Raw genomic sequence first — 12,330 nt, forward strand, 5'->3', positions numbered from 1 at the left:
ATTCAAAACAGATTGTGATATTCCTTTTTTTCTAATCTGATGTTATTCTCAGATTGAAGATTTGTTAAATTTTACTTTCTGTACATGACTGAGGGAGCAGCCAGCTTTTCTGTGCAGAGGTCTTTGTGCAGGGAAAGGGATCACCTTTTGTGAATTGTGGAAACTGTGATATCTACATGGGGGTGTTATTTTGCATTGTAATCATGCCTATCAGGATAATGTGGTGACTGCTGAAAGGGAATCTCTACAGAATAGGACATGGAGCCTAGTATAAGACTTTGTGGCCAGTGTGAAAATTGCAGAATTTTAGGATTTTTTTTTAAATTTATAGTTAAACATAACAACTAACATGTCTTTAAAAAAATATGTTTAACATTAAAACTTGATTTAAACAATAGGTCATGTTCTGACACATTCCCCTTGTAACGGATCTGGTCTCTCCTTTCTAGCACTACCTTGCTTTCTGTATCTGCATCCTCAACAGCCGACTTCTGCTTTGCAATTTCATTCATCTTTCCGAGGACACTCTACGGAACAAAATTCAGATTCATTCCTTAATAGTGACATTATGAAAACATAGTGAACTGAAGATAAAATGGTCAAAAATGACATTAAAAGGTATTATTATAGGCAGAGTAACGATACAGCACAGAAGTTTATTGTAAACTGTTATTTTATTATTGTATTTATTTTAGTTAACATTATAATGCACAAGTCATATGTACATCTATACAAGATAACAATAATATTGTACAATTAATGCTGGATTTTGTACAAAGAATGTCATTACTATTTGCTTTGTGTTTTCAATAAAACGAATAAAAAAATAAAAAAAAAGGTATTATTATAAATTTAATTTTCTCAAAGGAACTCGCAAATCTCAGCAGGGATCTGACTGACTTTTCTAGGATACAGTTGCTTTATTACTTTTTTTTATAACTAAGTTTGTGTTAATGGAGTTACCTGTAGCCTGGCTTCCACCTGATCAAGCGATGAAACATCCAGCATGTTTACCTTCACCTGCAAGATTTCTACAGTGTCCTGAAAAGACAAAAACTAATGTCGGCACATGTGTACACTGCAAGTATAGAAATTACCCAAAGTTACCACAGAAGAGATGCAAAATATAATGACTGCGTGCAACATAGAAGAAGTATCAATATAATAGGAGCAGCAGCAGTAACTATCTGAAAAGCAGTGACACTTTAGGTCATAGCATGCTGTAAAAATATTAAAAGGGTTGTCTGAGATATTTCATAGTCTTGGACAAGACTTGCAATAGCAAAAAAAAAAACAAAAAAAAACGCAGCAGTGTAAGGCTACTTTCACACGAGCGTTCGGAGCGGATCCGTCTGATGTTTCATCAGACGGATCCGCTCCGATAATGCAGACGTTTGCATCCGTTCAGAACGGATCCGTCTGCATTATTACTTAGAAAATTTTCTAAGTCAGAAAGTAGCCTGAGCGGATCCGTTCAGACTTTACATTGAAAGTCAATGGGGAACGGATCCGCTTGAAGATTGAGCCATATGGTGTCATCTTCAAGCGGATCCGTCCCCATTGACTTCCATTATAAGTCTGGACGGATCCGCTCGCCTCCGCACGGCCAGGCGGACACCCGAACGCTGCAAGCAGCGTTCAGGTGTCCGCTCACTGAGCGGAGCGGAGGCTGAGCGCTGGCAGGCGGATGCATTCTCAGTGGATCCGCCTCCACTGAGAATGCATTAGGGCCAGACGGATGCGTTCAGGGCCGCTTGTGAGCCCCTTCAAACGGTGCGCACGAGCGGACACCCGAACGCTCGTGTGAAAGTAGCCTAAAGCTGTCTAACGTTGAGGACAGTGACTGGCTGCAGCGGTCCTGTATCATACAGAACCTCACTGCTGCCGTTTGGAAATAGGCAGGAGGAGGACAGGATCAGCAGCACAGAGAACTGCCCTGGTGAAAGGGGCAAGTAGAAGGTAATTTTTTCCCCCAAAAAATTGAAAAAAAGCATTGATCGCACAACCCCATGCTATGCATTGATCGATTATTGCTTCTCAGGGTAAATATTAATAGTATACCAAGCCCTAATCTACATAGCGTACACAAGTATACATTTTGATCAAAATGCATAGGCCCACTCCCTTTTTTTCTCTTTTTTTGGAATAAGATAATTTTTTATTTTAGGTTGTTGCAGGGCTTGTTGTAGATTTTAATTATCTTAAGGAGAAAAAAAAAACTTAGGTAGCTAAGACGGCTGTCATCCAAAGACACCGATTGCGGCAAACCTAGCCGACCACCTAATGTACATTGGAGACTCACTTAAAGGGATTCTGTCACCAGATTTAACCCTATACAGCTAGCTGACATTAGCGATGTGCTGTCAGCTAAACCTAACTAGCCTATTCCTACTTTTATCTATGCCCCCGTTACGCCAGAAATCTAACTTTTATAATATGCTAATTTGCCTCTAGGAGCAGGGGGTGGGGGGTGGGGCGTTGTTCCTGCTCCTAGAGGCTCCGTTCTCCCACCTTTGTCACCTCCCTCCAAAATTCCAAATCCTGATTGACAGGGCCAGGCAGGACTCGCATCTGTCTGCCAGGCCTGTGCTCTGGTGAAATCTCGCGCCGTTCATTATTCAGCACAGGCGCGGTGAAGAAGCTGGCAGCCTGCAAGCGTCTTTCCCTCACCGTGCCAAATGCTTAACGGCGCGAGATTTCACCAGAGCACAGGGCTGGCAGACAGATGCGAGCCCTGCCTGGCCCTGTCAATCAGGACTTGGAGGGAGGCGACAAAGGTGGGAGAACGGAGCCTCTAGGAGCAGGAACAACCCCCCCCCCCCCCCCCCCTCCCCTGCTCCTAGAGGCTAATTAGCATATTATAAAAGCTAGCTTAATAGGGTTAATTCTGGTGACAGAAACCCTTTAACAGCAGATGTCAGGAGTATTGGTCTCCCTACTAAGAAAACATGCATGCTCGGCCAAGCTGTCTGCCAAACAACAGCTAAGGTATATGGCTACCCTTATGTCTTCCAACAGATTTCATCAATGATAGTAATGTAAAGATATGTAATGTTCCGTTTTTTCAAAATCATTTTCCCATGATGACAGCTGATGTCTTCTGTGGTTCTTAAGCGGTCCTCATACTTAATATAGCCAAATACTCCGCTATTTCTTCGCCATAAACATGCACACTTGGCTGAGCGTGCATGTTTATTTCAGTGGGAGAAGGGAATAAGCTGCTATCAGTCAACTCTGGGCCTGTTTATCACCCACAGGAGCAAAGGATCAGGTAAGATTCAATTCCTCATGTCCACTCCTCCTCTCCCTCAACACCTAACTCCTAAACAAACTGGACAGACAACGGGTTTGGATGACTAATCTAATGTAAATGGGAACCTTTAAAGGGGTTGTCCAGGGTAAGGAAAACACGGCTGCTTTATTCCAAAAACAGCACCACCCTTGTCCGTTGGTTGTGTGTGGTACTCCAGCTGAGCTCCACTGAAGTGAATTTAGGCGAGTTGCAATACTGAACACAACCAATAGATAGGCCTGGTGCGGTTTTTGGAATAAAGCAGCCATGTTTTTCTTATCCTTTAAGGGGTTTTCCAGGCTCCTAATAAGGATGACCTATCCACAAGATAGGCCCTCATTATCAGAATGGTGGGAGTCTGACACCCCCACCAATCAGCTTGCAACCTTCGATGCCAGAACTACCTCTCGAACGGAGCTGGAAGCAGTTTCGTTCAAAGCGTAGTGGTTGTGCTGGGTTACTACAGCTCAGCTTGACTTGCAACCTGGCATGCCCATTACAGTTTGAACAGAGCTGTCCTTCCGGCTGTGCTAGTTCTAGAGGCTGCAGGGAACAGTTCATTGGATATTTGTGACCTATCCCGAGGATAGATCATCAATATTAGACGCTCAGAAACCCCCTTTAATGGTTATACCTATAGGAGGCACAGTATAGCCTTTTCTAGTAACACATGTCCACACCTTCAGATTTTGGATCAGCTATACTTACCATCAGATTTGATCCTTGTAATCCAATAGTGAGGGGATTCTACAAAAATAAAGAGAAGAAGGAGGGGGGTTATCCATCGACTGATCTCCAAAGGTTTGACAGACACTCCGGAGGTCCACAACGCACCTGTGCATCCTGATCAAAGCGCACGGCAGCTTCCAGTTCACCCAGTCTCTTCTCAAGTTCAGCTATCTGTAATGCAACAAGACTATGGATATTTCTCAAATGCCTTAAAGGGATTGCCCAGGATCAGAAAAAAACATGGCTGTTTCCTTCCAGAAACAGAACCACACCTGTCCACACGCTGTGTCTGGTACTGCAGCTCAGCTTCATCGAAGTCAATGGCACTGAGATGTAATCGCACACACAGCCTGTGGACAGGTGTGCCACATGCAGGCTCTTAGAATACTATACATCCCGCTTTAAAGAGTGGTTTCGCTATGAGCAATCTCCCAATGGTTTATTATCACCTAAAAAAATAAAAAATCTTTAGTTGAAGAAAAACACTTGGCTTCCTCTACGCACCTTTGCAGCCTGCGAAAACTTATTTTGTTCAGGTCGGCAGTGTAATTCATAGGTCACCAAGCTTCCAGCGTCTGGGGCCGTACCCTTTGGTGGGCTTTTAGCTTCTGGGCTCTTTTTGGTTTTAGCAGCATCCAACTGCGTCATTAAACGCCTAGAGCAGAAATCAATAAACTTATTACAAACGTCTTCCTCAAGGAATTTAGGGAAAAGCCAAGCTGGCATTATAGAAACGAGAATGTCTGCATGTGTATGGCAGCTTTAAAGAGGACCTGTCACTATGACAAACCTGTTAAAATTAGGAAAAAAGACTATGAAACACAAAAAAAAACTGTAGTCTAACCACATAACCGCCCTCAAAATCCCAAACTGGGAAGCTGAAGAGAATGCACTCTCCTGCGGAATGACAGGTTCGGCCTGACACTCCTGCGGTGCAGGTCACATGATCATTCACAGAGCCGATACTGGTCACCCGCCGCGCTGCAAGTCTATTGCGGCTACACTACTGATCTATTTTAAAAGTTCTGCTCCACAGGGGAGCAGATAAGGGTGACAGTCCCTCTGTCAATCCCAGCGAGATACCGCAGCTGCTACGGACCGCAACCTCTAGGCGGTTACACGGCTAGGATCGGAGTTATCTCTGAATCTTGGCCGCTGTAGCAAGGAGTCAGCTGTGTATTTCAGATGGCACCCATTCAGCTCCTGAGCCTATGCCATTATTGCTTTGTAAATGTACGAGAAGTACCAGCCAAACTTTTACCCCTTCTTGTCCTGTATGGCGGAGGGCGAGAAGGGGTTAAAAGTTGAATTTACACAAAGTGTGATAGAATTATAAAACAGAAAAATGAACAAAATATGGGGAACAAAATCTTTAGGTTAACCCCTTGGCACCAGAAACCATTTTAATTTTTTCGATTAGTTTATTTTCCCCTCCCTGTTTTCCGTGAGCCATAACTTTTTTACCATTACATTCATATTCAAAAGGTGAAAAAAATCTTTCTGGGACGAAATAGAAAAAATAATGCAATTCTGCGACAGTATTTTATTTTTTTACTATTTATTGTGCGGTTAAATTCATATACTTTCTCATTCTTTGAAAAGAAACACAAAAAAAAAAAAAAAACACTGCTGCAGTTTTTATTGGTGCCATTTGGGAGTACATACAAATCTTCACTTTTCATTTAAAAAAATTCTAGCGGCAGAGTGACCAAAAAACAGCGATTTGGGCATTCTGACCTTTTACTGCAATGCTGGTTACCGTACACAGTAGATAAGATATATCTTAATAGGTTAGTCACCAAATATGTTTAGTTTTTATTTGTTCACATATTTTTATATGTAAAATTGGTAAAGGAGGTGACCGAATTTTGTAATATTGTTTAATATTTTTTTATTTTTTATTTCTTCCACTTTTATTTTTAGTACCCCTAGGGGGACTAAACAGACTGTAATACTTTACTACTGCAGTCTATTGAGATAGTGTCGCCTTCCTACTAATAGGAAACTTTACGTGGCAAGCCTGGGAGCATTTCACAACTGAATGGCACCCCCACAATTTTGCTGATGGGGCCACTGGGGGTCTGTCTGACTGAACACTCAGATGCCATGGTCGCGATTGGCTGCATGACCAGAGTTATCTCCAAACATGAACACTGCTTGTGGATGTCAGCTGTGTAACATAGCAGTTATCTGTCAACTATGGTTCTGATGTACAGCATATGCTGCAAAGGGGTTAAACAAGGTCCAATCAGAAATGTGTAAAGAAAAAGGAGAAAATTGTTATTAGCAAAACGTTTCCAGCTTAAAACAAGGCAGGAGTATTTTTTTTAGTGGTCATCTTATCATGCATTTTGGACTGCTTGGTTCAGACCTTGCTCTAGAGGTAAGGTGGGTATGTGGGCTCTGATGTATGCCATGGCATAGGCAATTGCTGAGTCAAGTTTTATTATATGGCAAAAGGTTATACTGAGATAAACCAGCCCAACAAAGTAGAACGAATGGGACCAATAGCTACATCTGGCATATCGCTGCTCTCCTGCCACATATGACAAATTTGTTGCCGCACGAATGTGAAAAGAAAGTTCCTATCGCCAAACAATCAAAAACTGATGAACTGCTAGGTTCTGAAATGTAAAAAAGTCACGTTACAATAAGAACGCAGCCCAATCCATCTCACAATCCTGAGTAAGTGAAGACAAAGAGGACAACTTACTTTGCAAGTGCTCCATCGGGATCCGTCAAGTTGATGGTCGCATCAGGACCTAACAACTTCTCTAAGTGGTTGGACACCAACTGCTGTTTCAAAGCAGCTACCTGTTTAGCCAATGCGACTGGCGTCAGCTTCTCTTCCGCCGCAGATTCCTTGACTGTGCTCTATTTGGTTACAGGAAGCAAAAAAAAATAATTATATATATATATATATATATATATATATATATATAGTATAAATTTATAAAAAATGTGCATTGCTCAACAGCCATATACATACACATTCCCTTTCAGGTGTTTTATGTAAATATTAACTTTTTATGGTTTTGGTTACAGCGCCTTTACACATTGCTGGTGGCGTGAAAGTCACGAACTGCGTCTTCAACATTTTTAATGCCATTTTCACAAAATATTTTCAGCAAGTGGCATTTATCTACCGCCCTTGGCACTTTCCTGAAAAGGGGGCGTAGCGAAGGTGGGGCCAGTGGTCCAGCCTTGTTTATCTTCTGCACCCGTTTTTAGCTGGCAAGGACTGTCGGATGCCGTGCCTTGTTTTCATACAATACGTCGCCAGGCTATGATAAACCCCCCCCCCCCACACACACACTATTTTCAGCACAGTTATTAGTATAGGAATTTCTGACAAACTTTGATAACTGAAAACCACTTCTTCAGAAAAATAAAAAAAAAGTGTGCATGTCAAGCATCCCGCTTACCTGTATTTTTTCCACTTCTTGAGTCAGTTCCTGGACTTCATTCAGGAGCCTTTGATACTTCTGCTGCGGAGTCTCTTTAATTCCAATTCCTTCCCCCAGCTACATAAGGAGATACAACCACATGAGAGAACAATGGAAGAACTGCAGGCCAGTCAGAATATTGGGAACCGACTGACTTTTGATGGACAAGCCGTAGGCCTCTTGCACACGACCATGAGCTGGCCGGGCCCGTGCTGCGGACCGCAAATTGCGGTCCGCAATGCACAGGCACCGACCGTGGAGCAGCTGCGTGCGGACCCATTCAGTTTAATGGGGCCCGCGATCTGTCCATTCCGCAAAAAGATAGAACAAGTTCTAACCCCATGGAAGCACTCCGTTATGCTTCCATTCTGTTCCGCATCTCTGGATTTGCGGACCCATTCAAGTTAAATGCACACGGCTGGTGCCCCGTGTATTGCGGAGGCAACGGAAAAATCCTTTTAATATATTGTTGTGCAATACAATAATTATTTAACAGACAACCCATATGAACCAGTGTGCAGTTCTAACATTAATGCCGATGACATCACTGCAGACAACTGAGAATTTAACGTATACTACCACTACCCGTGTATATAAGCAAAAAATATATGAAGCTTTACTTTAAAGGGCGTCGGTCAGCAGTTTTGATTATCAGTAGTAGTATCAATATGAACTTTTATTATGCCGGATTCCCCGGCATGCGGATTTCTTCCTTCCGTAATTATTTATGCACTGCACGGAATGTGTATTTGGAAACAAATCAGCACAAAACTCGGACATGCTACGTATTTTAAATACGGACGGAAATTATACGCCCATGTGAATAGCTCCATTCATTAACATCAGCAGCGGATTCTGGTACATTAAATCCGGACTATATACGCATTGCAAATACACTCGTCTGAAAGCGGCCTAAAGCAAAGAGCACTTCAGAGTGAAGCTTTGCCTCCTTAGTAATTGCAGGGGAACAACCTGGCAGAATAAAAGTTCATATGTACACTGCTCTGCACTGATCTGTTTGACATCCACTCCCCTATAGCATATACACCAGGATCTAATGTTACTTATATCAGTGATCTCCAACCTGTGGCTGGAGTTTTCCTGGAGAACCACAGGTTGGGGAACATTGTCTTATATCAACAATAAGAATACTCTTTGAGAACAAAGTACATCTTAAAAAAACACAACTGTTATCTAGTAAACTCACAAGTCACACCATAATCATTTTTGGAAACATTAGCAAATGACAATATCAAAAAATGCAATTTATCCTAAAACTCACAATTTCGTATTCCCCCGATTCATATCCTGTCCTCTTTGCCTTGCTAATACGGTCAGAGAAATCTGTAACGAGGAAAATGATGTCACTTGACATAACAGTGAAATTATTGAAATACTATACATTTCTTTAAAATGGTGCGATACATGTAATTCCAGAATCTAGCAGAACTACGATCGCACTCTGGGTGGAATGTTCATAGCCACCATTGTACATTACCACCGTGCGTGAACTAATGGCAGGCTGGGACGGAGACGAACCTCCCTAGCGTCACCCGTCCGCCATTGGCCCAAATGTAGTAACAAGACAATTGTTAGTAATATATTATGCTGAAGGGGTGTCCCAAACGACAGGGTGGCCCACGAAAAAGTAGCCCGCCTCCAGCTATAGTATGACCAGATGTACGAGAGAGCGAATACATTATTATAATGCTATGCGGACTCTGAATACAACGTTTAGCTGGTGGCTTTAGGCTTTGCACATGACCTTCCACAATCACTATTCGCTGTCTCAGGGAGAACGCCATCTTTTGGACACAATAGGCCACTTATCAAACTGCATAATAAAATCAGTCTTAGTTGCCCATAGCAACCAATCAGGGCTCAGCTTTCACTTCCTACAGGGCTCTGAAAAAATAAAAGCTGGGCTCTGATTGGTTGCTATGGACAGACTTCCTGTCAGGCAGTGTGATTTGGAGATCTTGGGCCACCCTGTACACACTGCAAGGTATGAGGTCAAATACTACTGCAGGTACCTCACACTTACCGAGCCCTTTAGTGCCGATCTTCTTGTCTTTAAATTTGTCGTAAGCAGCATTGGGGTTGACGATAATGTGCTCGACACTGGTGCTGGTTAGCTCCTCCTACATAAGAAATGGGGATACAGTTAGAGGACTCCTTTAAGGACAACCTCCAGCTCCTTACACCGAACACATTTTACAGAGAGGGGGAAATACAGGAGCAGAAAGATCAATTCAACATTTGGAAGAGAAATCAATAGTGATGCTTCACGTTAGACAATGTAGGGGATTCGTCTCTTTAGGATTATGGAATAGCCAGGATAAATCAGGAAGATATGAAATGTTATCAGATGACCAAGAGGCAGGATATAATCCAATAAAACAAAAAATGTACCCAGAAAGAGACTGGAATAGAAAGTGCAATCATCTAGGCAGAGGGGGTACACAGAGAGGAAAGGGGGCACATCAACAGATGACAAAGTACAGCACTCCTTTATAAGAATGGTCAATATCTGGACTGCTTCCATTGCTTGGTAAATACACTGAATTTACTGCGATTACACTGAAAACTAAGGCTCTGTTCACACTAGCATCCTGGTATCTATTTACAACAGAGAGATTATAGCCCTACTGGATCCATGTCCAAATCCAGAGGAACCCCGCTAACTTTAATGAGGACTGACAGGGTTCTGGGATCATTCAACAGGAGAAGCTCTACATACAGGCTATTCTTTGCTGAAAAGGGCGTCAGAAATTACAACTCTGAAAGCAAATAGACTCTTGGGCCATTTATTTCTTTTAGACGGAAAAAAGTCCTCCATGCAACTGGTGTTATCCTAGGCATAACTGTTCCGTTTTTTACAGGACACAATAAGGCCCTGCGCTGGTGGTCTAACGCCGGTCCTAATAAATGTGCCCCATAGTATTCATCATGTTTGGTGAATGCCATAACGGAAAAGGAAATCAAAATGGCCTATTTGATGTTTTTTAGTTGCTTCATTTCATTGAATAAAAAGTGATCAAAAAGACACCCCCCGACATGGTATCAATAAAAACTGCAGATTGCAATAAATGAGCCTTCACACAGCACCGTAGACACATATATAAAAAAGCTATGGGATTTAGAATATGGCAGGCAGTTTTACCGCGGGTGACGCTAGGGAAGCTCGTCCCCGTCACCACCTGCCATTGGCTGCGACACCGGATGTTTTCATCGGCGCACGGGGAGAAGCAGCAGTGGCAGTGCGGGGACCAGGAGCGGCACGGGGAGCCAGGTAAGTATATTCCCTGTGAGGGGCCCGGCACATGGGGGGGGAAGTTATTGATATTGGATAACCCCTTTAAGGGACCGGCTACATATGTACCTTTAGTACATGAAAAACTATTATGTTAAAAAAATATATATAAAATGAAGCAAAAAAATAAATAAATAGGTTGGCATAATTCCTGCAACATGGGCCACTATTAATAAAACATCCAATGACACATGCAAAATGCATATCCTGGATCATTTACAGGGCAATAAATTCTAGGCTTGCACACAATTTTCTCCTAAGGGTGAGGCCAGATGACACGCTGCCAAGCCACCCCCAACTGCAGCCGCCTAATGGCCGTACAACCTTGCAGTAAAATTGTGCAGTGATTGGGTGGGGTACTGAACGCATGAGGTGGCAGCGTCGGGCCTCATGTGGCCTCCCCCTTAAGGGCTCATGTACACGACCGTATGTATTTTGCAGTCGGCAAAAAAACGGATCTGCAAAAAAAAAATATACGGATAACATTACGTATTTTGCGGAACGGAACAGCTGGCCTCTAATAGAACAGTCCAGACAATAATAGGACATGTTCTATTTTTTTGCGGAACGGACATGCGGTCATACGGAGACGGAATGCACAGAGTACCTTCCGCTTGTTTTGCAGACCCGTTGAAATGAATGGTTCCGCATACGGTCCGAAAAAAAAAAAAAACGGACATTGAAAGAAGATCCCTGAGGCTCATGCACACGACTAATTTTCTTCAAGGTGTTATCCACATTTTTTGCAGATAGCACACGGACCCATTCATTTCTAGGGGACATGCACACACCTGGATTTTTGTGGATCTGTGGCCATTTAGCCGAATAAGGCCTCATGCTGTATTTTTGGTCCGTGTCCGATCTGCATTTTTATTTTTTTTTGCGGATCGGACACAGAGCATTTCTATGGGTCTGCAGCACACAGATGTCATCTACATGCTGTCCACATGAACCTGTCCTATTGCGGTCCGATGTTTCTACAGTGGGTCCCCAAAAAATGTGGAATGCACAGGAACCTTCTCTGTATTTTGCGGACCGAAAAAAACAGATCCGGTCGTGTGCAGGAGGCCTAATGAAAAAGGTCCTATTCTTGTCTGTATTTGCGAACAAGAATAGCCCTTTCTATTGACAGGAGTCAGAAAAATACTAAGTGCATACGAAAAGGGATCCATATTTAGCGAATCTGTTTTGTGGACACAGCCGTGCGCATGAGCCATCTTCAGTTCTCGCTACAATGTTATGCTAGAGATACATAGCAGCAGAGGGATGAAAGTCTCTAGGGTTAGTAGAGCACGGACGAATGGAGTGAAGAGACAAGCAGAGGAATTACAGGCTTCTTACCAGTTCCTTGCAGGTTTCCCAAGAGGTGAATGACAAGTAAAATAAATAGTTAAAAGGAAAAAAAAAAGAAAAGAAAAGATTTGGCATTAGACAAGAACACAAGCGACAACTTCTAGGTGTACAGAACCAGAATCACGGAAAAGATTTGGATTTACAAGCTGCTGAATTTCATTCCGATCATTTATTTTACCAATTACCAGTCACAGATG

At 42.7% G+C, this 12,330-nt stretch overlaps 1 protein-coding gene across 4 annotated transcripts in view; it reads right to left on the bottom strand.

Annotated features, from left to right (window-relative positions):
- DCTN2 (dynactin subunit 2) overlaps positions 1-12,330 on the bottom strand; it is a 43,841-nt gene that overhangs the window by 11,954 nt on the left and 19,557 nt on the right. For 2 of the 4 annotated variants that reach the window (XM_040425748.1, XM_040425746.1), the window contains 10 exons: positions 9,656-9,664; positions 9,512-9,605; positions 8,750-8,811; positions 7,447-7,545; positions 6,735-6,895; positions 4,526-4,676; positions 4,127-4,192; positions 4,001-4,039; positions 964-1,041; positions 456-527 (listed from right to left, as the gene is read on the bottom strand). In XM_040425748.1, the coding sequence (XP_040281682.1) occupies positions 456-527; positions 964-1,041; positions 4,001-4,039; positions 4,127-4,192; positions 4,526-4,676; positions 6,735-6,895; positions 7,447-7,545; positions 8,750-8,811; positions 9,512-9,605; positions 9,656-9,664 (831 nt within the window). Of the gene's footprint in view, positions 1-455; positions 528-963; positions 1,042-4,000; positions 4,040-4,126; positions 4,193-4,525; positions 4,677-6,734; positions 6,896-7,446; positions 7,546-8,749; positions 8,812-9,511; positions 9,609-9,655; positions 9,665-12,330 lie in introns of all 4 variants that reach the window. The other 2 variants (XM_040425749.1, XM_040425747.1) reach the window with 1 other exon arrangement.

The sequence above is a fragment of the Bufo bufo genome, chromosome 3 (genome assembly GCF_905171765.1).
Source record: "Bufo bufo chromosome 3, aBufBuf1.1, whole genome shotgun sequence".
NCBI lineage: Eukaryota > Metazoa > Chordata > Amphibia > Anura > Bufonidae > Bufo > Bufo bufo.